The sequence below is a fragment of the Nyctereutes procyonoides genome, unplaced genomic scaffold (assembly GCF_905146905.1).
Source record: "Nyctereutes procyonoides isolate TBG_1078 unplaced genomic scaffold, NYPRO_anot_genome, whole genome shotgun sequence".
Taxonomy (NCBI): domain Eukaryota; kingdom Metazoa; phylum Chordata; class Mammalia; order Carnivora; family Canidae; genus Nyctereutes; species Nyctereutes procyonoides.
In genome coordinates, this window is record NW_026575036.1 from 12,163,915 (window position 1) to 12,189,812 (window position 25,898).

The 25,898-nt window shown below is 38.1% G+C and overlaps 1 protein-coding gene across 11 annotated transcripts in view; it reads left to right on the forward strand.

The window, feature by feature from the left end:
* PPFIBP1 (PPFIA binding protein 1) overlaps nt 1-25,898 on the forward strand; it is a 172,784-nt gene that overhangs the window by 142,379 nt on the left and 4,507 nt on the right. For 8 of the 11 annotated variants that reach the window (XM_055318784.1, XM_055318785.1, XM_055318788.1 and 5 more), the window contains 16 exons: nt 2,289-2,373; nt 5,500-5,654; nt 10,300-10,415; nt 11,150-11,206; nt 12,550-12,610; nt 12,982-13,011; nt 15,125-15,296; nt 15,779-15,811; nt 17,988-18,138; nt 18,424-18,552; nt 20,005-20,155; nt 20,814-20,925; nt 21,009-21,097; nt 24,094-24,216; nt 24,749-24,874; nt 25,647-25,835. In XM_055318784.1, the coding sequence (XP_055174759.1) occupies nt 2,289-2,373; nt 5,500-5,654; nt 10,300-10,415; nt 11,150-11,206; nt 12,550-12,610; nt 12,982-13,011; nt 15,125-15,296; nt 15,779-15,811; nt 17,988-18,138; nt 18,424-18,552; nt 20,005-20,155; nt 20,814-20,925; nt 21,009-21,097; nt 24,094-24,216; nt 24,749-24,874; nt 25,647-25,835 (1,779 nt within the window). The remainder of the gene's footprint in view (nt 1-2,288; nt 2,374-5,499; nt 5,655-10,299; nt 10,416-11,149; nt 11,207-12,549; nt 12,611-12,981; nt 13,012-15,124; nt 15,297-15,778; nt 15,812-17,987; nt 18,139-18,423; nt 18,553-20,004; nt 20,156-20,813; nt 20,926-21,008; nt 21,098-24,093; nt 24,217-24,748; nt 24,875-25,646; nt 25,836-25,898) is intronic. The other 3 variants (XM_055318787.1, XM_055318789.1, XM_055318791.1) reach the window with 3 other exon arrangements.

A 25,898-nucleotide genomic window follows, 5' to 3' on the forward strand; every position in this document is an offset into this window, starting at 1 on the left:
GCCAACATGAACTCTGGAAGGAGGTGGCCTAGGACAACTTGAGCTTCATGATGAAGTTGATTTTATTCATATTATTTCCTTCACACTCCTGGATTCTTTCACATCAGGAATTGTCTCTATTCTTCTGAGAGTTGAAATAGGAAAAAACAGAGGCAAGGGCACTGTGAAATCAAGCATGGCCCCAGGCGCTGTTTTAGTAGTTCCATTGGCCAAATATCCAGATCTCCAGGGGTTCTTTTCTCCCAGTTGCTTCTCTCACTTCATCTTGCTGAAAGCAGAGAAACAGTGACCTCTAAAGCAAGATGTTTCTTCAAGGCCTACCTCAACAGCCATATATCCAGCTGGCAGCAATGGTTGGTTTCAGCTCCTTTCATCGGAACTACTCTTACCTCATCTTCCTGAATGAATAGAACCAAGAACAGAGTAATTTATTATGTGGAAATAAATTCATTGTCCTATCCACCCACCCATATATAGGTTTCTTTTTGTTAGTCTTTTCCACTATTGAATAAAAAGGAAAGTCATTAGCAAGGTGCCCACGTAGCCTTTACTTTTTAAAAATAATCACTGAAATTCATTTAGTTTTAATTTCTAGCTCTCAAAAAGCATCAATAATAAACAAAACTCCCAATGTTGACTAAGGGGTTACTAGACACTCAAACTGCATTAGGAGCATCAAGGGTGAAGTAAGTTTTAGAAGTTCCAGAAGGCTTCAAAGAGGCCATGTTTGAGCAAAATCTGAGGAAAAGCAAGAGTTGTTCATCAGGAACTTGAACGCTTCTAGGGAAAGTGTCTATGAGCCAAAACATGTCTCAAAAGTAAGGCTGGAACAGCTCAGTGCATGTTGAGAAAGTTCAGAATGAGATAAGGTGAGAAGGGTTATTTCAGGCTGTCATTTACACAAGTTGACAAGATTTTTTTTTTTTAATTTTGGATTTGAGAATAAGTTTCTAGTTTGAGTAATGAGGTAAATGATAGGGCCCTCAAAGAGTTAAGGAAATTTAAGCTCAAGTACTAGGGGCAAACAATGAGCTTAATTTTGGAGACCTTCAATTTGATGTGCTCATGGGACATTTAAAAGGAGATTTCCCATAGGAAATTGGAAAGTGAATCTAAATTTTGGGATTAATGTATAATTATACATTGGGTAGGGAATGAACCCCATCAATTTTAGGAGACATACAGAATTGTAGATTGTCGGAGACTAAACTATAGTTGATGTATCAGTTAGGTTTTGCTCCATGACAAATCACATTTATTGTTTCTCATACTTCTGATGGTTGGCTAGGTGGTTCTTCTGGTCTGGGCTGGCTCTGCTGATGTCTACAGTTAGCTGCTGGGTGGGATGAGGCTGGATGATTAACAGACTTTTGTAGGTAGGTTCCATCTGGGATCTCTCTTCTCCAAATTGTCTGTCATCCTCCAGTAGACTAGCCTGTGCTTCTTCACATAGTGCTCACAAGGTTCGCTAGAGTAGAGAGAGAGGGCAAGTCCTAATGTGCAAATACCTTTCAAGACTTTTCTTGCACCACATTTGTTGATATCTCTTTGGCCAAAGCAGGTCACATGGCCAGGCCCAAAATCAGTGAGGGAGGAGCTAGGGAACTCATTTTTACAATTTACTAAAGGCAGAGGAAAGGACAAAACCTTTAAAGCACTAACAGTTTATAGTTGGGGCTGGGTAGGTAGTGGGGATAGTAAAAATAGAATATCCATCTGGTCAAGGAATTAAGAAATCAAAATAGAAGAAAAGAAAAAGTGGAGGGAAATGTGAAAGAACTGGAGAGAGTGGGGTCAAGTACCAGAGGTCAAATTAGAAAAAGGATGAAACGTACTCATTATTTTTAGTAAACAGAAATTCTCTGCTGACCAGTTGATGCAACTTTGGCTGAGTGTTTTGAGAAGAGAAAAGCCAAATGGTGAATGATGACGGCTGATAAAAATAGCAGGTGTAGATCTTTCTTTCAATTCCTGACCTATAGGTTGGAGAGAATAATTAAAGTTGATTTTTTTCTTTTTCTTTTTTTTTTTTTTTGTATCTTATTACCTTGTTTTGTTTTTGTTTTTTAAAGATGGCAGCTGAAGGATAGGATCTCTAAATTTAGAGGTACTTTTTCTCTATCTCTGATGTATGTAGGAAAACCATTCTAGATATTACCAGTTTTACTAAAGTTTAGAAGTATTCTTTGAATAGTGTAAATAATTCATGTCTACGTATTCTTTGTGTCACAAATACTTTTACTATTTAAGGTCATGGCATTAAAGATGACAATTTATTTTATTAATAGGATCGGAAAATAGAAGATCTTCGACAGTGCCTGAACAGGTACAAGAAAATGCAAGATACAGTGGTGTTGGCCCAAGGTAAAAAAGGTAGTGTAGCTCTATAGGTTTTTCTACTTTACTTGATTTTAAGTGGCTACAGATTTTTACATTTGGCCTCATTTTCCTGGAATATCAATTATTCCAAATTGTTCGTTCATTCATTCATTCATTCATTTCAACAGTATCATTAGGGATCTGTTCTCTACGCTTTCTTGGTATGTAGGCCAATGAGAATACTGTAGATTGTTCAGTCATGGAGAGCTTCTATGTGGAGTTCATCAGAATTCCAAAGAGAGCAAAGAAAACAACAGCATGCTCAAGAGCCTATGCTGGAAAAAGGGCTTGGTGTATTTAAGAAAAAAAAAAAAAAAAAAAAGAAGACCATCATGACTTGAAGGAAGTGAGCAGAGAGAGAATGAGATGAGCTGAGCTGATAGAAGTGAGTGCTGGTCAGGTCAGGCAACACAAGACATTCAGCTCTTTGAGCCCAGAGGGATCCACCGAAGGGTTTTCACAAATCTGCAGCATTTTTGTAACAAATACTGAGAGGAGGGAGCAGTATTGGAAGGAAGAGAAGCCTGTCAAGAGACCCTCATAGGATTCCAAATGGAAAGATATGATGGTACTGATTGGAAGTATATTTTGCTGTTAAAATCAACACAGTGGTGTGATAAATTAGATGAGAATGAAGAAGAGGAAAGAATCAAGAAAGATTGATGTTTCTGACTAAAGCAACTACATGGATGATTCCATTTACCAAGATAGATTAGCCTAGTGAGGGAACATTGGAATGGTTAAAGGGGATTGTGTTCAGCTTTGAATGTGTTAAAAAACAAAACAAAACCATAAAACATCTAGGTAAAAATAGTCGTGCTTTGATGGGGATTAAGGAGTATACTTGTCAGGATGAACACAAGGTGATGTTTGGAAGTGTTAACTCTATTGTACACTTGAAACTAATATTACACCGTATGTTAACGAGAATTAAAAACTTAAATACTCATGCCCCCCCCTTTTTTTTTTTAAAGGTTTTATTGATTTATTCTTGAGAGACACACAGAGAGAGGCAGGGACATTGGCAGAGGGAAAAGCAGGATCCCTGTGGGGAACCTTATGCAGGACTTGATCCCAGGACTACAACCTGAGCCAAAGGCAGATTGCTGAACCACTGAGCCACCCAGGCGCCCCTAGTCATGCCTTTTGATGTATTATTCTTTTACTTGTGCATGGTTCAGTTGGCCGTTCTCAAGTGTGGAAAATCTCTGAGGGCGGGGGGGTCATTTAGAACAAAAGTGTGTTAAGAACTTTAAAAGTTTTCTTGTTCATTAACAATGCATAGGTGGGATTATTTGCTCTAAAAGTAAGCACTGGTAGTAAATCTTTTTGAAAGTACTTGGGAAATACTGAGATTTTGGAGTTTCAATTTTGATGAGTTCAAAAAGAAAATCCTACTTCAGAACAGGATTTCTGGAAAAAAAAAAGGATCTTATTAATCTAAAAGGAACTTATTATTAAGTCACCACATGACTTAGCATATATTTTTACATAGTCATAGCATTTAAAACAGTGTTTGAGGGACGCCTGTGTGGTTCAGTGGCTCAGTGGTTGAGGGTCTGCCTTCAGCTCAGAACATGATCCCGGGGTCCTGGGATCAAGTCCTGCATCGGCTCCCTAATGGGAGCCATCTTCTACCTCTGCCTGTGTCTCTGCCTCTCTCTCTCTCTGTGAGAAAAGGGGTAAATATTATTCCTAATCACGCTAGCATGTAAATTTCACGGGGTTTTGTTTTGTTTTTATTTTATTTTATTTTAAAGTAGACTCCATGCCCAGTGTGGAACTCAACATAGGGCTTGAACTCAAGACCCTGACATCAAGATGTGAGCTGAGATCAAGTCAGATATTTGAGGCACCTGGGTGATTCAGTTGGTTAAGTGTTCGGCTCTTGGTTTGGCTCAGGTCCTGATTTCATGGGTCTCGAGATGGAGCCCTGCCTCAGCTCCTCACTCAGTGAGAAGTCTACTTGAAGATGCTCTCTCTCTGTCCCTTTTCTGTGTATTCTCTCTCTCTCTCAAATAAATCTTAAAAAAAATTTCATGTGGTTTTTTTTCATATTTAAAAAAATGCATATAAAATGTGAAAAGAGGTAGTTTTAACCACCATTGAAAATTATATCCTATTCTGATGAAGAGTTTATAAACAGTGATTTTTCACTAGGACTTATATTTACTTAGTTAATCTGTAGAGAATGCTAATAATACCTACATTAATGAAATTAGAATAAATAATAAAACAATTAAAAAGCTAAGTCTAGTTAATAGCTTTAAATGAGTATATGATTTGTCATTTTGTATTCACAGAATAGTGTTTTAAGCATCATTCTTTGGTTTTAAAAAAGAATATTTGGCACAGTTGTTCACCTAATCCTTTTCATCACTAGAGATGAAATTCTCAAAGTTGGCTGCTTGGCTGGATATGTGGTTACATTTATCCATAAGTCTATTCTTTCTGCATTAAAATAAATGGCACAGAAGGATTCTCTTAAGGAATCAAAAGATTGCCTTTTTTCTGCTTTTTTTTCCCCCAAGAATACAGTAATGATGAATATTGAATTGTTTCCTGATAACTCTTTTGCTGTTCAGAATTAGTTTGTTGTACCACTGATAATTCTCCAGCTTGGTTATTTCTGAACTGAAATTTGTAAAACCCCCATTTCTGAAACAAAATTATGGGAGGACTCATGGACTAAATTAGCTTCTGATTGCCATGCTGTGAGTCCATGATTGTATTAATACTATTCCTGGGCCTTAGGTGCTCATAGTTTAATATGTTTCCTACATGCTATGTTGTTATTTTTCTAAGGATTTCAGGAGAAGCTGACTCTTTGATTTTTGAAGATGAGGGAAAAAATTATTTTAAAGATTTTGTTTATTCATGAGAGACAGAGAGGAAGAGACCTAGGCAGAAGGAGAAGCAGGCTACTTGCAGGGAGCCTGATGTGGGACTCGAACCCAGGACTCTGGGATCATGACCTGAGCCAAAGGTAGATGCTCAACCACTGAGCTACCAGATGCCCTGGATGAGAAAAATATTTCTATTCAGTTGGTATCCTTCCTCCAAAAGTGAAATATAAATGAAAAGCTGCTGTTGTCCTCCTTTTGCTTTGTGTTTTCCTAGGCCAAGATGGCGACTTTGAAGATCTGCTCACTTCCAATTCCATCTCCACTTTGCTGGATGTGCAGGGTTTTAGTGACTTGGAGAAGAGTCTATCACCTACACCAGTAATGGGATCTCCCAGTCGTGACCCATTTAACACAAGTGTTCCAGAAGAGGTATTTATAGACTGAATATTTTATTTTCTTCACATTGAACAGACTGTGTCACTGAAGGTTAAAATGCTGTTGACAGCATGAAAGACACAAGATCTTTTCTCAGTTCAACTACTGATGGAGTCTTGGCAATTTTTGTGTCAAGACTCAGTCTCGCAGGACTTAATTTGAAAGGTGTGTTTTTCTCTGTCCCTTTAATAAGTAAATGCCTTGGACAATGTCAGAATTGCTTAAATAATTCAGGAAAAGCATGGGAGAGAGTGTCATCCTATATAGATTACAATCTACTTATTAGAGAATAAATAGGGAATAAATGAAGGCGGATAAAGTGAGATTATATAAAGAAGTTGATTTTAGTCACTTCTGATGGTGCCTCTGAAAAATGCTATACTAAAATTTCCCTTACTTCTTTAGACTTGGAAAAAGCAACTGGACAGGAATACTCAATCTTGAACTCATTACTTCTCTTTTATATCAAACCGGTGCCAAAATCTGTTTCCATTATCTATTGCAAACCACTCCAAAATTGGTGGGTTGAATGACATTTATTTTGCTAACAAATTTGTATATTTGGGCAAGGCTCAGTGGGAACATTTCTTCTTCACTCCAGTGGGCATCAGTTGGAATGGCATGAAGGCTAGGGGCTTGAGTCATCTGGAGGCTACCCCTTTTGTATGTTGCATGATTGGGTCTACTGTTGGCCAGAACCTCAACTGAAGCCCTAGCTGGAAATACACATGACTGCTTGACTTTCTTGTAGCATAGTGTTTAGGTCCTACGGATGGGCATCCCAAGAAAAGGTCTAGGCAAATTTCCATCACCTTTTATGATATGACTCAGAAGTCATGTGGCATGGTCATAGGTCCACACACATTCACAGAGAGAAAACATAGACCCTATCTCTCTCTCTCTCTCTCTCTCTCTCTTTAAGATTTTTATTTATTTGAGAGAGAGAGAGAGAGACAAAGAGCATAATTAAGGAGAAAAGGGAGAAGCAGGCTCCCTGCTCAGCAGGGGCTGTATCCCAGGACCCTGGGATCATGACCTGAGCCACAGGCAGACACTTAAGCAACCGACCCACCCAGGTGCTCGAACCCTACCTTTTGATGGACAAGTAAAAATATTGCATTAGAAGAAGAACATATGGGATAGCATATATACTGGTGCTACCATATTTGAATAGTACAATATGTCCCTCTACTCTCTGGCTACATAGTTTACACCCTTCTCTCATGCAAATATATTCATTCCGTCTTCAAAGACCTCTTGGTCTCATTCTAGTTAGGCATCAGCATCCCAGGATCTTGTCATTCAGACCAGGTCCACATGTTACGAAACTCCTCAGGTACAACTTCTTGGGCATGGCTTCTTGAGTAACACTCCATTCCATTTAAAGAACCAGGATTGAGGCATAGTCAGTTAAGCATCTGTCTTCGGCTTGGGTCATGATCCTGGGGTCTTGGGATAGAGCCCAGTGTCAGGCTCACTGCTCAGCAGGGAGTCTGCTTTCCCCTCTCCCTCTGCGGCTACCCCCTACCCCCGCTTGTGCTCTCTGTCTCTCTGAAGTAAATAAATAAAATCTTTAAAAAAAAACAAAAGAAAACAGGAAATTAAAGGTCAAGCTATCTGTCTCTTATACACCTGACATATGGTGGTGGAGTAGGCGTAACAACTGCTAGGCAGTCTCATTAACAAAGGGGAAAATGGAAGACACACGGGTGTCATTAGTCCATAGCAGTTCCAAAATCCAGCCAGGCCCATGTTGCGAGCTCCTTTACAGGGGCCCAGTCCTCTGGGCTTTTGGTCATTCCTTTGGAGTCATCTTTCCATTTCTATGAGAAGGAACTTAAAATTGCAGATGAGTTACATTCTGTAAAAGTGTCTGTACAGGTCCAAGGCCTTCTACCTTCTGTCTCTGTCCCTCTTGGTCTAATTTGATGTAATAATTTATTCACTTGGAATTTCTTATGAATCAATTTATAATCCACTCCATTAGGTAAAGCATAACCACAAATATCTTCACAGTAAGCCTTTAAGTTTTCTGTAAGGCTGCTATGGAATATCCCTCTACTTTTAGAGTTTTTGATCTTTGTGAAGGTTTCAATGAGATAGCCACCACAAGTCTTCCTGAGGTCTTTTTTTTTTTTTTTTCCCTGAGGTCTTAACAGAGGCACGCCTAGGGCTTCTTGACAGAACCTACATCTTTGCCCTGAAACTATTTCTCAATTTTAATGGACTGTGCTGTCTAGAGAAACTAGGAGTAGGAAAGGTTGGGTCTTTTCTTTTCTTTTCTTTTCTTTTCTTTTCTTTTCTTTTCTTTTCTTTTCTTTTCTTTTCTTTCTTTTCTTTCCTTTTCTTTTCTTTTCTTTTTCTCTTTTCTTTCTTTTCTCTAAACAATCTTGGCTCCCTTATGTTTAACAGTTCCTTTCTTTGGTCTTTCCTCTAACATTTGACTGTACATAGTGAGAAGAAACCAAATGGCATCTTTACTTTTCACATCTGTTCTTGCTAATTACATCATGAGAAAACAGTTTGAATTGAATGAAAATGAATTCAAGGAGGAAACATTTCTCTCTTCAGTGAGAGAGGGCTAAAAGGTGTCATTAACAAGGAAGTAATGGTAGGGAAACTGGAGGAAGATGGTCAAAAGGGTACAGACTTCCAGCTATAAGAGAAATGAATACTGGGGGTGTAACGTACAACATGATGACTATTGTTAACGCTGCTGTCTGGTATATTTAAAAGTTGCTTAGAGTAAATCCAAAAAGTTCTCATCCCAAAGAAAAAAATGTTTTCTCTTTTTCTTTTTTTAAAAATGTATACAATACTACATGTCAGTGATATATCAATAAAATTGGAAAAGAGGCAAGGAATTAGTTAAGGAATAAGAAATATATTAGAGGGAAAGAAAATCCCCTAATTGCTGACTATATATTTATCCTGAAGGGAAAAATAACATTTGACAGCCAATGATGTCCTTGCTTTATGAATCAAACAACATCCAGTTTAGCAGATGGAAAGGAACTCTAAGGATCTGTACAAAATGAAAGGTTTTTTTAGGCAGAAGGAAGCAGGAGCAGGAAGAAGTCATGTGAGGCATTTGCTGGCTGGTTAAAGTAGGATTACTTTCCTTATGTACAGTGAAGGGAAGTCTTGGAGTGGGGCCAGGTACCTTGTATAGAGCAGGCAAGTGCTGATGGGTTGATGTAGTCCTGCCTTTTCTGGAAGCACAATGCCTAGTAACTAAGTTTCGATTCGTTGACATGGAGCTTAATACGAGCCCCTCCAACTTGGGCCCAATCAGATTATTTTAACAGACTTCACATGTTATAGCCTCTTATGGTCTCAAGGGATGAGACCACCATTCAATAACTGGAACAAAAAAAAATCTCAAAGCTAAATTTATTTTTTGTTTAATTGACTAAGTGAACTTTATTGGTCAAGGACAGTCTCTTTGATTATATATGGGGCTTGGGGGGATGCTTAGAGCTCAGGGATTGATGGACTTTCAGAGACTGGAGTGAGTTGAATATCAGCTGTGGGTGTGTGGTTACAAAGGTGAGACTGTTTTTGGTTGATTGGTATCTAGAAGGGAGTTCAGTGGTGTGAGTCCCTACCTTCCTGGCTAACTTCAGAAGGGAAGAACAGCAGTCAGTAATTGGTTGACTGGCAAAGTGAATTCACTGAGGTAAATTTTGTTTACTATTTTATCACAATATTTCATTTATTAGTTTATGATGTGCTCGTACTGTACTGTTCTATAGTTGTCAGAAATTATTTAAAACTAGAGTGTAAGATTTCTTTCATAGATTCCATCCTTAGGATACACAAAACATTTGTTGGGGAAAATGTATTAGACATTTTTGTTGTTGCTGCTGTAATATTGTTGCTAAGCAAGGTGGTTTAGTGGTATCCACACATTAACTGGTTTGAACCACATTCTATGTTAGACTAGTGGTAGAAAATAAAGTGAAGAGGTGCCTGGGTGGCTCATTCGGCTAAGTGTCTGCCTTCAGCTCAGGTCATGATCCCAGGATCCTGGGATTGAGCCCAGAGTGGTCCCTCTTCAGCAGGGAGTCTACTTCTCCCTCTCTCTCTCTCTCTCTCTCTGTCTCTTTCTCTGTCTCTCTCTCTCTCTCTGTGTGTGTGTCTTCCCCTGCGTGTGCTCTCTCTCTCTCTCTCAAATAACTAATTAAATAAATAAATCTTTTTTAAAAAAAGAAAGTGAAAACAAAGGTGTATTTACAAAGCACTTTATCCAAATCTCCTCTTAAATCATGACAACCCTGTAAAGGTAGGCATTGTCATTCTCATTTTATAGAGGATAAAAACTGATGCCCAGTTAAGTGACTTACCTAAGGTTAGAACCAAGATTTTAACTTGGTCTTAAAGTTGTAGGATCAACTGTTGACTTACTTGTTGGTATTATGTTTATTGAAAACCAAGTCCCAAAATGACCTTCCTCCAGAATGTTTTCACTGATTAATACTTGTTGATGTTTATATCCTGAGACCATTTTATGAATATAAGAAGTATTCTAAACAGAGTGTATGAAATTTCACTGATAGACCATTTAATTATCTTTTTTTTTTCTTTATGACTTATTCCTTGCATGACGGATTTTTGACTTTCTGTAATAACATTGCAGTTCCACAGCAGCATCTTGCAAGTTTCGATCCCATCATTATTGCCAGCATCTAAGAGCTTGGAAACTTCTGAAAAAGCAAAATTGCCTCCTCAACCAGAGACATCCTTTGAAGAAAAGTATGTCATTTATGACCTAACATTGCAATATAAATGTTCCACAAAGTAGATCAAGGAAACACAAGGGTCCATTGTGTGTATTTACAGACACAGATTTTACTCAGAAAGGCAAGAAACAGTAAGGCATATGCCAAGGGACCTGCACTCAGTTCTGTATTATTGAAATAAAAGGTGCAAAGCAAGAAGTCATAGGAGCTGAAGCTGGGGAGGTGTGGTAGTCAGGTTAGAGAAGGATTTTAGGGCACTTGAGTTGTATGTCCTAGATTATAGGGGACTGTCAGTGGGTTGCAAGCCCCATAGTGACAGTCATGTACCTGAGGCTGTTTGGAAGATGGCTCTGAAGGATTCAGAAAAGGGATACAGTAATTTCTCCGTTGACAAGTAGAATTTTGAGGGATCATATTCTCATTACTTATAAACAAGCCAAATAAAAAAATATATAATAGAATATTTTAAAAGAGAGGAGCTCGTAGGAGGCTCATTCGGTTCAGCAGCTGACTCTTATCTCACCTCAGGTCTTGACATTCAGGTAGTGAGTTCAAGCCCCACACAGGGCATGGAGCCTACATTTAAAAAAAAAAAATGTTTTAAAAGAGAGAGAAATTGCTTCCTTAGCAAAAAAAAAAATTTTTTTTTTTTTGACAATCCTGTTCATTTAGAATCTATATAGTCTTTTATATGGTCTTTTACTTGTGAAGCACATAAATTCCTTTTCTTTTTATTTTCCATTTTAGTGATGGAAAAATAATCCTTAGTGCTGCTGTTGAAACCCAGCCTTGTGAGAGTCTTTCGTAAGTTATATTATTGGATATGAAAAATGTCCTTGATGCCTGGAAGGGAGGAGGCTTCTGTCACACTGATCATAACCACAATGAGAAGTGGGTGACTGAGGCCAGAGCACATTAATGCAGGTGTAATGGTTGGATGTGGGGGAGATGGGATGTTGTAAGTTAACAAAGAAATACTTGCTCACTAACCGTTATCTATTATCTCATGCCAAGTTTTCCCACACCTTTACCTTCCTTCATCAGTTTTTACGTGAAGTTCAATGCTTTGAATTTCAGGTTTGCACTGGCTTGCATTTTGACTCTAGGAGAGAACAGAGGGAATGATAGAATGGCTGAAAAGGCTGCAGTGTGGTTTGGTTTTGTTTGTTTTGTTTTGTTTTGTTTTTGCACTCTGTGTAGTAAAACGGCCCAATATCTATGTTTATCCAAGTTAAAGTGTGAATTAGATTAGGAAAATCCATTTTCAGAGCAGTACTCAAAGATGAAATCGTATCTTTTCTCATCATTATCTTTTACTTTATTTGGTAGTCAGAATGTCTAGCAACTTATGTATACAAAACATGAGAGTTGCCTTTTCAAAGTTTGTATATTTATATTCTACTTCTTAGAGCAAAGATGTTGCTTTTTTCTCTCTCTAAACTGGTCACATATTCCTGCCTTCAGTTTTTGAGACCTGTTCTATATAATTGAAGGATAGTTATGTGAAAGAGAAAATCTATGGATGTTTCAACAGTGTCACTTTGCCTTTACTAGAATAGCAAGTGAATAACTATGGGCAGCAATAGGGATTTTTCTTTTATGCCTTGATCAGAACTATAAGATGAAGTACTTGGCCAGATTCAGAAAATGGATTCCTTTGTGAATTCATTAATTATTTAAAAATAACACCTTTGTTGTTTATTTTAATTACAAGGATTATATGTAAATAGTATGGGAGTATTTTAGAAGTTCCTGGTATATTAACTAAAACTTAAACAAAAATTAAAATTGAAAAGTTCCTGATCTAAATGTATGCATGAAAGGATGCACCACTAGTCCATGGAAAAAAGCTGGTTTATTTTCAACTATTGACATCACAAGGATGGTCCTAAGTGTTTTTCCAGCTATTCTAACATTTGCAGGACATTTAGAGTTATTGGCAAGACAGTTAACCACCTCTGCTTTTAAAATAACTAAATGTTATAATTTAGTTAAGCACATAAGTGACTGCCTGAATCCAGATTTTCTTTTATTACCCAGATTTAACCCACACACAATTTTAGTTTCTTTCCAAGATATTCTATTTAGAAACAGTGGCACCAGAGCCACTTATTATTAATACTAATTACTAGTATTCTTATTTTTAGAACTTCAAGTCTGCAAAAGTCCAGCAGCCTGGGTAATCTGAAGAAAAAGTCATCAGATGGGGTTGGTTCTGTGTTTTATTTATTTATTTTTTTTGTCTGTTTCCCTGAGCCAAAAATATTTTAGGGATCTTCACATTTAGGGATTTTCCCATTTTGCTAATAAAACAAGAAGAGCTTTGTGGTTTCTCCAATGCAAATGTATTAGAAACCACTGTTAATGGTAAATATTAAGTATGAATATGAAGGGTTAAAAGTAGTGTATAAAATCAAAAGTGAAGACTTTTAATAAACCATTACTGGAAATAAATGAAACTGAGATTGTGTAGCTTAGAAGAAGATGTAAATTTATTTTAATTTCTGGAATTGTATGTGATAGATTCTGAATATATAAAGGATTCCTTTAACAATCTGAAATATTGTTGTTTTGAACAGGAAAAAGAGTCTGTTCAGAAGCCTTCAGAGGTAATTTTTATATCCAGATTACAATGTAAAAATGTTTGACTTCTAATACATGTGATTGCTTAAATATCTCAAAAAAAAAAAAAAAACACTCAGAATCTCCAAAACATGTTAAGTGAAGGAAGCCAGCCACAAAAGATCACATATGATAGGATTCTATTTATGTGAAATATCCAGAATAGATAAGTCCATAGAGACAGAACACAGATTGGTGGTTGCCAGAGATGGAGAGGAATGGAGAGAAACTGCTTAATGGGTAAGGGGTTTTATTTAGAATGATGGAAATGTTTTGGAACTAGGTAGAGGTGGTAGTTGCACAACACTCTGAGTGTACTAAATGTCACTGAGTTGTTCAATTTAAAATAGTTACTTTTTATGTTTCACCTCAAACTATTGAAAAAAAAATAAAACCTCAAATTCTAAATCAGGCTATTGATATTCTTAATGATCATATTTGGGCTTCCTAAGACCTCACAAAAAAAAATCTCTAGATTGCCAGTCTTAGAACAACTATTTAATAAAAACTGTATACAGCAAACATTTTGGTGTTTTGTTTTGTTTTGTTTTGTTTTGTTTTGTTTTAAGACCTCATCAACAAGGGCTCTAGTTCTTCTTTCCTCTAATTTTCAACCATTAACTTTGTAAAGGCTCCATTCTGGTAGGCAGGGTACTTCCAGATGTATTCCCTTGACCATTGGCTCTGAATGCCTTGAGTCGTAATGTAGGTATCGCTGATGAGGCACAGACAGTGCACACAGCTGTAATTACAGTCATCCTCTGTCCTTTTTGTCTTGCCAGTTCAATAAATGATTAAATGATTTTGACATCTGTGTTGAGACTTAGGTAATAGTATCATTAAATTGTGACATCTATAAACTTGTAATTACCACGAGCAATGAATATGTAGAATAAAATAACCACCTTAAAAGCCGGTGCCCCCTCTCCTTTTCTCCACCTCTGCAAAAAAAAAAGAAACAGGCTAGAGATGTTAGAGAAATTAGAGCATGCAAACAAAGGCATCGATGGATCATATTAAAATAATCATGTTACTATAATTGCAAATTCAAATAACAAGAAAGCTTAAAAAAAAAAAACAGTACCTAAAAGTATAACTTAATTAAGGTTCTTGACAACGACCTCACAGACAGCTAAAATGCCTTCTGAGTCAAGGAAGAAAAATTTAATTATAGCAAGTTTAGTTTCCATTTGAAGTATATCTGAATGTATCATAGTCTTTGAAAATCAGTGATCCATGTTGGGTAATTTGCAGGATAATGAATATATCACAAAACACTCTTTCAAAAAAAAAAGTGTTTAACAGAAACTGGTTGTGTCCTCATTTTATTATTAATTCCTTGGGAAGAATATTTAAAATAACTGGAGTAGAATCTATGCTACTATTGTAGAAACTTAGGGTTAATGCCTGCTTTGTGGAGTAATATATTATGTTGGGCTTCTCCTGGTGCAGTTATATTACAGAGACTGCAAACTGTATTATAGCCCAATCTGTGTCCACAGGTCCTTGTTGGAGCGTCAATGTAGAGGAATTGTTAGAAAAATTAATAAGACCGCTGGTATTCTGGTTATGTAATTCTTATTTCCATGCCTTTGGGAGAATGAGGCAAATAAAATTAAAATAAAATTTGAGAATTTCTATATCCTAAATATTTCATGTTCTAGTAAGCACATGGGTTATACCATATTCAGCACTGGTTAGACCAGTGATGAATATGTTTTTGTTGCTGCTGCTGTTGCTCCTTAAGGAACTTTCAGGATTGATTTTTTAAACTTCTAATGTGGCATCCCACATTCAGAATCAGCCTGAGTGCTTCAATAGTTGAGCATCTGCCTTTGGCTCACGTTATGATCCTGGGGTCCTGGAATCGAGTCCTGCATCAGGCTTCCCCCAGGGAGCCTGCTTCTCCCTCTGCCTGTGTCTTTGCCATTCTCTCTAGGTCTCTCATAAATAAATAAATAAAATCTTAAAATCAGTTTGTTAGGTCCATGATTCTTTTAAATAAAATCACATGTGTAACATAGCAGGTGTTGCACCTGGCATGTACTCATAATTATGCAAGTCAGTGCTGTGTTACATTTATTATTACTTCTTTCTCAGGATAAAGGTCCAGTAGAAAGCAGCCCATTTGGGAGCCTCCCTCCGAAAGCTCCAGGACACGATGCCTCGGTGGATGACAACCCTTTTGGCACTCGGAAAGCCAGATCTTCCTTTGGACGTGGCTTTTTTAAAATAAAAAATAACAAGAGGACAGCAAGTGCACCAAACTTGGGTACGTGTGGCCAAAATGCCTTTGCCTCAGTTCGCTCAGAATGAGGACAAGGTCAGTCTCTTCCCTTCCCTTGTTCATCCGTTTGTGCATGTCTATTTCTTGGAAATGAAGGTGAATGAGTTGGGGGACAAGTTAGCAAGAAAATGCTCCTGTGAGTTTAATTCAGTGTAAAGGTAGCTCCATGTAGGCTCTTCACCCTACTCTCCGTGTTGGAGCGCCAATGTAGAGGAAAGACCAATAAGCTCAGTACTCTCAGACTTCACTGTAAACAACTTCTCTTCTGTTTTGAAAGTGGATAAATTAACCCCATATTGACCATGCTAATGGAGTCTGCAATGTTGGAAGCACAGCGTAGTGCTTCCCTGTCTTCCCACTGTGTGTATTTTGTGAGTAAGAGTTTGATCTGTGTTTCATTTTGTCATTCTCCTGTGTTCTCTCCATTGGACTGCGTGTGATTGTGTGCGTTGTTGGGATATCTGAAGATCGTAAACGAAGTGCCAGTGCACCCACCTTAGGTATCGTACCCCTGCATGCCAGCCTTTGCCAGTGCTGTCCTCCATACTGAGCTAATCCTTGCTCTTGGCATCTGTGATCTCTAGAAAGCGAGCTGGCAGCAATCAGAAAACATTGTCCATTACTCCAGAGACCTCCTTCCGCCTTCTGCTAAAATGGACTCTGTAGAGCCTTTGCTTTCAAGCCTAAATGCTGTTTTAACCCATGCTAATGACACCTTGCGAGTAGCTCTGGGAGGACCTGGAAGTGCACAGACCCCTCCGCATCCAGGGCAGTACTCTCCTGCATCTTAAATTCCAGCTTTTTCACCCTTCAAGTGCATACTGCCGCACACTAACTCCCAGGTCCTGGCAGTTCCTTCGCCATGGCTGCTTTTTCCCCAGAGAGAAATATTTTTAGCCAAATAGAGAAGTCCGTAGAAGACACTGAAAATGATTATTTTAAACTTACTTTTCTTAAGGGAACATTCTCCTGACATTTATTTGCTTTGAAGATGGAGGTAACATTTAGTGACACCAGAGGAAGCTTCTTTATGTGATATCCAAGGAATCGCTCCCAAAGTGATTTTAGGAGAAGGGAAGCTCAGTTGTCCTCTTTAAAAATGTGGGGCATGGTAGGGAAAAAACATCCTCAAAACAAAAAAATAAAAATAGGATTTTAAAATGAGGGTGAGTTAAGCAACATTTTTTGGTACACCTGTGTACCCATGATGGCTTTGGGGTTGGATGGAAAGGTTCCTTTGGATTTTCCCTGTGGGTTTTATCATCTTATGTAGATACCCACGTACCTATTCATGTGGGTCGGCAAAGGTGACTTCTCTTTGTAGTCTTACGTTTCTAGAATAAACATGGGATAAATGAAGCCCAGACAACTATTTTCAAATGTTTTTGCATCTTTCTTAGAAGAAATATATTGTCAATGCTAAGAGCCAAGTGCTGCTTATGATAACCTGTAATCACAGCTGTGCTTCATAGAAAAGTCAAGCTCTGCAACTTTTATATCTTGCTGAAACACTGTTTGTGTTTTTTGTACACTTCTACTTTCCCTAAAAAGTGTACAGTCTCACATTGAGGCAACAGTACCCCTTGTGTTTGTTAGCATGGGATTGTGCATTAAGGGACAGATAAAAGAATTAAGAGAGTTAACACTGGGAGATATGGTGGTAGCAAATTTGGATGTTACTCTTCCAAGGCAGAATCAACAGGCACTGATTTTTATATCAAAAGAAAAATTTATGCATATCCAGTTCATTCCTTTCTCAGTAGGACACAGCAGGTTAGGAATAACTCTTGAAAAAAGAATTGCCAGAAATTGGCAACTGGGATTTGATGTAAATGCCAAAGGGGAGGAGGGAGTGAAAAGAAAATGACAAAGAGTTTGCACCAGAGTAACAGGAAGAAGATTAATTAGTATTAAGAGAATATTAAATAAGACAATTTTTTAAAAAAGAAAACTTAGGAGACGTCTCCAGAAAATTGGGTGGATTCGTTAAGTCCTGGATGTTCCCGGCACACCAAATTGGGAATATCTATTGACATTCAGATACTAAGTCTGAAGAGAGAGATTAGGTCCAGAGATTGGGATATCAGCTGCTTACATATGAGGGAAGCCATCATCTAGTGCTGAGCATGAAGTGGATGAGCTTTTCCAGAGATCCTGCATGGGGAACCTAGAACAGAATCTCTGGAAGAGGAAGAGAAAACAGGTGCTACATAGCCAAGAAGAAACTTATCAGATGACAGATCTGGGAGAGCGTCACACCAAGAAGATGAAAGAGATGATGATTTTGAAGAATGTGGGAGGGCGTCAACAGTACCAAGCACTACAGGAAGATGGAGAATGATTTCATTACGAATTCAAATCACTCAAGGAAAGAATATGGCAATTCTATCACACCTTTGAATCTCAGAAAGGTTGTAATTTGTGAGTTAATGGATTTAGGCACAATAGCATACACAATATTATACGCACTGTTAATTTATACACAAGAAACCGAAGAGCAGAATGTGCATTTGTGTTCCATTTTTAATATTTGTAGGGTGCCCTTTGTAAATTGTTGATTTATAGACCAACAGATGAAGAATTCATTAATAGTTGCTAAAACCAAGAAAGTTAGCATCTAGTCATGATCATTCCATATTTAAAACTCACCAAGTATGTATTCTGTTCTTGGAATAGCTGAAACAGAGAAGGAGACGGCTGAGCACCTAGATCTGGCTGGTATATCTTCCCGGCCAAAAGATTCGCACGGAAGCAGTCCTTTCCAGATATCTCCACCATCACCAGATTCCAAAAAGAAATCAAGAGGTATCATGAAACTCTTTGGAAAGTAAGTAACAGGTCAGACAAATGGAGTGGTCTTTGTATCGTATGTTGCCCAAATGTAGGAATAAATGGAAAGTTGGCTGGAAATGAGTATGAAATTGTAAGGCTTTGGTGTTCCTTTATGGAAGGAATATTGTGATCTGGGATTTACTAACTCATTGGATCTCTGTTAAAGTTTAAGTCCAAATATCTATTCTGACCATGCATAAGCAATGTTCTGATTAACTTTAAAGTCCAAGGCCTTCTCAGGTCTCATATGAGGCAATGTGGTATTGTGTCTTCTGTTCAGACTTAGGAGAAGTCAATCAACTACGTTCAACCCAGATGACATGTCTGAGCCTGAATTCAAAAGAGGAGGAATGAGGGCAACTGCAGGGCCACGACTGGGTTGGTCTCGAGATTTAGGACAATCTAACAGGTGAGAACAGCCCAATGAATGGACTTTTACATCTCTGCCCAAGTGTCAAGGCCATGAGCAGCTGCAGTGTTGCTAGTATTGTCCCTGGGTTAGACAGTAGAATCCATTGCTTACTGCTGTGCCTAGTGGAAGAGTCCATTATTTTTAGAGCAGTTCAATTTTGCAATGGTTGGTGAAAACCATATAGAAGATGAGGGCTACGTGAGCTAGGGGAGGAACCAGAGCTAAAGTGTTAGCAGCATCTGTGCTAGAATGATTCTTGGACTTAAGTTTGAGAAAATAGTTACTGTAAGTACTCTAAAGGATAGCTCTAGAGAGATGGGATAACACAGTTGTTAAGAGTAGGTTCTAGAAACAGACTGCTTGGATCTGATTTCTGGCCTTGCCACTTCCTATAACCTAAGTGACCTTGAGCAACTATATCCATGTTCTGTGCCTCTGTTTCCCATAGTTTTAATTAGTCCATTCCCCAGAAGGTAATTGTGAAGATTAAAGGTGTTAATATGCATGAAGTATTTGGCAAATAGTAACTGTTCCAATGAACATTAATGTTATGGAGTCTGTGAAAGCCCCTAAAGACATAAATTCTATCAGAATTCCTAAATTTATCAGGACTACATAATGTTTTATCTGTTAAGACTATGAACTTTTCCTATGCCCTTTATCACAATTTAGGGCTGGTTTGAAATTACTGTAGTGACCTACTAAGCATGAAAAGGGTGGAGTTGGCAAACATGTAGCACAAATCATGGACACTAAATCTTTTGAACATGGTCGCTCCCACCCTCGCAGAACATGGTACAAGTGCCATCAAGGAGGAAACTGGCTTTCTTCAAACACTGAAGAGTCTCATTTGCCATATGTTCTCTTTGTACACAGTAGAGGATCTCCTTGTGCTATTAAAAAAAATTCTTGTTTATACTTTTTTTTTTTTCCAAAAAGGAACACTATTTATGTGTCAAAGTAGAAAACCAAAAAAAACCCCAGAAACCTGCTGTGATTACATTTTCCTATATACAATGATGACATGTTGCTCTCATTGATTACCTTTTGGAGAGAAATCATAATTCTGCTAAAGTTAATTCAAGTTAGATTTGATTTCTTTCCATCTAACCTGGTGTTTTATGTTTGGGAATTTAGTCTTCAAACAACATTGATTGAAACTGGTACAGTGACTTTTTTGTTCAACTTGCGTTTCTTCCATACAACACATTCTGGCTCAGTCACATTGAGTCTTTTGTGGTTCCATTTGAAATGCAAGCTGTGGTCTTATAAGGTAACTTTTCAATCAAGTGCCACTTCCTCCTCCAAATATGTACTGAAAAGTAAGCTTTCCATGGTCAAATGGTTATTGCCAGGTAATTTCCATATCAATTCAGTATACAGTTGTCCAACCTTGATAAGCCATAGGGTTGGGTTTGAATTATTTTTCATGAAATTGTTTTCTTATAGTGACTTGGATATGCCATTTGCCAAATGGACCAAGGAGCAGGTTTGTGATTGGCTTGTGGAACAGGGCTTGGGATCCTACCTGAATTCTGGCAAGCACTGGATTGCATCTGGCCAAACACTTCTGCAGGCTTCTCAGCAAGATCTAGAGAAGGTGACTGCTTCTCTGTTTTGTTTAAACAATGGATTCTGAGAAAGAGAATATGAACGTAGGATTGTTTTATATTCCAGAAGGGTAGTGGGTGGAGCCAGTAAATACTCTTGAAAAACTTTGTGTTTTCTGCTTCGCATTTTTTTTTTTTTAATCTCATGGACTTAACAAGAAGGACCTGGTCTTAATATTCCTTATAAAACATTAAGCCACTGGACGTTTTAATGAGAAATAATTGTATAGACATAAAAAACCTTAAGCTCATATTTCTCAAAATCATTGTGTGGCTTCAGCCTTGGCCCAACTTCTCAATGTAACGTATGCAATTTACTTTGCAAAAAGGAAAAATAAGAGAAGAGCCCGACATTTTAGCTCTAATAATTTAACATTTCATCCTAATTATTTAAATTTTTGTACATTTTGCAAAGGAAGGAGCCTACTAAGGAATGGAGCATAGCATGAAAGTAATTTGCAGTGGTGTTGGCTTTCTAGGGGCCTTTTGTTCAGCAACATTTTACTAGCCTGAGTTGATATGTTGATTTAATATGATTGTTGAGTCTTTAACACTAGCAACCTTTTGGGGGGATTTTGCATCTTTGCCAGTGGCATCCAGCTCATATTGACAGAATTGTAAAGCCAGTGTTTCTGTTTATTATTTCAGGAACTTGGAATTAAGCATTCACTTCATCGAAAGAAACTCCAGCTGGCACTGCAAGCCCTGGGATCTGAAGAAGAAACCAACCATGGAAAGCTGGATTTCAACTGGGTCACTAGTAAGAGGTTTTAGATTCACTTATTTGTTCATTCATTACAGGTGTTCTGTGGCTTACTAACAATACTGATTTCTCTCCTTTAGGATGGTTGGATGATATTGGTCTCCCTCAGTACAAGACCCAGTTTGACGAAGGACGAGTAGATGGTCGAATGCTCCATTATATGACTATTGTAAGTGATTCACTCCTGGGATTTGGGGGGAGCAAAATTGTTTTTCTCTGAAAAACAGAAATAGTGAGCAAAATAGATTGTTTTCACAAATATTCCACCAGAGTTTAAAGGTGTTACCTTAATTTGAGAAGAGCAGGCATATTTTCTGTTAAGCTAAATTTGGAGGATTTGATGATCCTGAGATCATCAAAGAGATCTGAGAGATTTGAAACCCTGATTTTTAAGCTATGTGAAACCTAATCTAATCTAAGCTGTCCAGGAAGTTGGTTTTATATATACTCAACAATGTGGACACTAAAGTCCAAACTTTGAATGAAAAAATTTTCTGGGATGTGAATTATATCTCCTAAAGATGCTTAAAAAATAAACTGTAGGGTTTTGAAGCCCTAGAAGTTTCTGAGTTACACATTCCTATATGCAGTGACTGCTCAGAGGAGACCATCCTTTTGATCTGACATCCAGAGACTTGTCCTGTCTCCTCCCTTCCACTTTCAAGAATGTTACCTGAAACCTGCTTCCTTTCTCACTTCAGACCCATTCCACTAGGGCAGAAGTCATGAGGGTGAAGAAGTAGGGTGAGGTAGACTCTCTGATTCCTTCATTATGCTTTCATATTTTTTTTAAAGATTTTATGTATTTATTCATGAGAGAGAGAGAGAGAGGCAGAAACACAGGCAGAGAGAGAAGCAGGCTCCATGCAGGGAGCCCGACATGGGACTCGATCCCAGGTCTCCAGGATCAGGCCCTGGGCTGAAGGCGGTGCCAAACTGCTGAGCCACCCAGGCTGCCCTGCTTTCATATTTTTATCCTTCCATCCAGGAGTTAGAAGGACTTGATAAGAGTGGGGAGAGATGGATGCCAGGAGAACTTGTTCTAGATTCCATAGCACTGTTAGTGTCCTATGACATTAGATGCTTTTATTTAAACGACCTTCTGTGAGAGAGGCTCTGGAGCCAGCTACCATAAGTATCTTCTTTAAATAAGTTGAAAATTTCAAACAGCTAATTTTTAAATCTTAAATAAATTTGGGGTTCATCTTATGGGATTTTTTTTTCTTTCATTGAACCAAAGTTCGTATGTTGGTGGGCACATAATGTAAACCTGCCTGTAATAACACCAACATGTGACACATTGCACATTTACTGTATGCCAGACACCTTTTTCAAGCTCCATACTCCTATTAGTACTCAAGTCTCAGCAAGCCTTGAGTTAGTACTCTTGTTGTCCTCAGTTTTCAAATGAGGGAATGAAAGAATTGAGAAACTGGGTAACTTTACCAAATTTCTGCATCTAGATCTAGCAGTCAAGAGTCACAGGGCATTTGAACTTAGGATGTGTCCAGATTCCTACCCTGTAGCTCAGCCTGGAAGAAATTCAGTAAATACTTGCCTTCCTGTCTAGGTATAGGTATGGTTCTGCAGGAATGTGAGCAGATTCAGGCTTAAAATCACAAGAAAATTTGTGTATCACTTTTGTGGCCACAAAGGAATAAATTATCTTAGAAAAGTTGACCCCAGAAGTTCTAAGTCACAAAAAATCCATTTGGATGTGGTATCTTGAGTTGGAACCTGGGACAGAGAAAGGACTTAGTGGAAAAACTGGTGAAATTTGAGTTTTCTGTAGCTTAATTATCATTTTCTATTGTCTATGTTAATTCCTTAGTTTTGATGACTATATCATGGTTATATAAGATGTAAATGTGAGAGGAAGCTGAGTGCAGGGTATATGGGACTCTGTTCTATTTTGGGCAACTCTTTGGTAAATCTAAAATTACTTAAAAGATTTTTTAAAATCTAAAAAAGGTATCTTCTGATTTAAAAGAAAATAGCCCCTACTTTTAAAATCTCTTAAGATAAAATAATTTGCAAGACATTGCAATCATTATGTATTTAGATTTAAAAAAATGTGATAGAGTTTAATTAGTTGAAAATAGCTCATGTGGAAATGTTTGGATGGGTGTCTCAATCTTAGATTAAGATATATTAAGTGTCTTATCACAAGGCACTGCCTTTAAGAAATGGATCCACAAAAAATTCAGGAATTAATTTTGCTCAGTAGCTTTAAGAATTTAAGCTGATTGTCTAATATTTTTATTTAAAAACTTTCTGTAACAGATTAACCTCCCCCCACCCTCCAGAAATGTGTTATCAATAAGGTGTGTCTAAAATGGATGTTTTTGTATTTTATTTGCTGGGTGTGTTTGGAAATAGACTGGTGCTTATCTTGACACCGCCCTCCAAATAACCTTCTGAAATAATTTGTTTTGGTGTGTCTGGTATGTTTGAAATGTTCCCAATAACCACAGACTGGAGAAATTACACCTTGAAGGAATCGATGGTGATACATGTTGTTACTTCTAACTTTTTCATTTCTCTTCTCTTTAATTCCCACCAAAACCTTTTTATTGATCGACACAATTTTCCCAAAATTGTTCACAGTGTCTGCTAGATAAAGCATAATAATCTACAACTAGAGATTTCTAGAGGTTGGGTAACAGTATAACAGAGATACTCTTCTGGTTTTCCCCAAAATGGTGATGTGCCTTAGCTCAGAAAACCCAGCTGTGATCATCAGTGAACATCACATGCTCTTAGCTTTCTGCTTTATCGCCTCAAATCAAAGAGGATCAATTTTGCAGTGACACAGCATGTGCTTTTCAAACTGTGTTTTCAGAACTGTGGGGTCCCATGATCCTATCTCAATATGTTTAGAGGAGAAGAAACAAGTAAAAGTTGGCTTCTGTTGGTACAACATTAATTTTATTTATTTATTTTTTTAATATATTGGGGCCCTGGAGAGGATTTTGTTTGAAACAGGAAAAAGGGTTCTATTACCAAATAAAAGTTTGAAAACACAAGTGCTAGAGGCCTGTTGGTAGAGGGACTGCTCTACTTTTATTTGTGCTTTCTGAAATTTCCCTGAAAAAGGTCCTTCTGTTCTGGGCCAGCTCAGTGAGCTCCTCTTTTTGTTCTTTTTTTCTTTTTTTTTTTTGGCAGGATGACTTACTGTCTTTGAAGGTCGTGAGCGTGCTCCACCATCTCAGTATCAAAAGAGCTATCCAGGTCCTAAGGATCAATAACTTTGAACCGAACTGTCTGCGGAGGCGGCCGTCTGACGAGGTAGTGCCTGTAATTGAGATTGACATAGCAGGCCCTTCCCGTGCATGTGACTGTGTGTGTGTGTAAAACATTCATTTCTTTGTGGGGTCCACAGGGAAAGCTTCTGGTTCCTCAGAGCCTCAAATCCAGCCTTGTACCTTCTTGGGCTTTACATTCCCATATTTCTCCCATTTCCCCCCATGATGATTCCACCTGTGTAACTAAAACCAAAGGTTGTTTTTGAATTTCCCTTCCTCCTTTTCTTCGGTGGATTTTATTTTCCTGCCTCTTTGAGCCACAGAGTTAAATGTCACTATAAAGGCTTGGTTTCCTCAAGTGCTGCTTTACTAGTCTCTTAAAAAATCTTGGAATGGTGACATAGATGCCTTAAAACAAAATTCAGATCAGTAAACACCTGTTCCCCTCTCTGTAAACACTTAGCGGGATGTCGAGTAACTGTGCTCTGTAAGCAGACTTTTTATTACCTGCAGTTTTAACACTTGGAATCCCGTTGTCCCTGACTGAAGCTTTCGTTGGTTTTTTGTTCTCACAGAAGAACATCACGCCATCTGAAGTTCAGCAGTGGACCAACCACCGGGTGATGGAGTGGCTGCGCTCCGTGGACTTAGCAGAATATGCCCCCAATCTCAGAGGCAGCGGCGTCCACGGTGGGCTCATGGTAAAACTGCATTTTAATTTAAAGACTGACTTCTGGACACCTAGTGGCTTAGGGCACGATCCCGGAGTCCCGGGATTGAGTCCCGCATCAGGCTCCTTGCATGGGGCCTGCATCTCCCTCTGCCTGTGTTTCTGCCCTCCCCTCCCCTCTCTCTCTCTCTGTCTCTCATGAATAAAGAAATAAAATCTTATAAATAAATAAAAATAAAAAATAAAAACTGACTTCTTACCATTTAGTTTCCATTAGTCTAATGAATAAGGTATTATCAGTCTGCTTGTCACAATCTTACTTTCCTCTAACTGAATCCTCCTATACTGTTTCTAGTGAGTCTTTACTTGCCATGTTTTTTCATTTGTGTCATACGAGGCTGCAGCAGATTTAAACCCATTTCTCATTTATTGTCTTTTATGTTGTGTTGCATCTGGCCACTGGCTCTCTTATGATCATGTTTTGAGACACCGGCAACACACAGATTATATTTCTGCACACTGATGTCTTGTAAGGAATTGGCTTGTCAAGGCGATCCTGAAGGCACCACTTCAGAGAGCCACAGGCCGTAACTTTGTAGTGTGTGGATGTCAGGAATGGCTCTACTTCTCACTAGCTTAGGCAAAATATATATAGCTTAAAGATCGAAGTCCATGCTCTGTCTGTCTCACTGGGCTGTTGGGTCATTGGTGATGACTAAATGAAGGAGCTTTTTGCAAATTATAAAGCACAATGCAGACATGTATGATATATGGTGCCTTAAGTAATTTTAATTTCTTTATAGGTTCTAGAACCTCGTTTTAATGTGGAAACAATGGCTCAGTTATTGAACATCCCACCAAGTAAGACCCTCTTGCGAAGACATTTGGCCACTCATTTCAACCTTCTGATTGGTGCTGAGGCTCAGCACCAAAAACGTGATGCCATGGAGTTACCAGATTATGTACTTCTAACAGCCACTGCCAAAGTGAAGGTTGGTTCAAACTTGTGTCTTCTAATAATTGGTAAAGCAAAAACTAAAGCTAGGGCTTGGTTT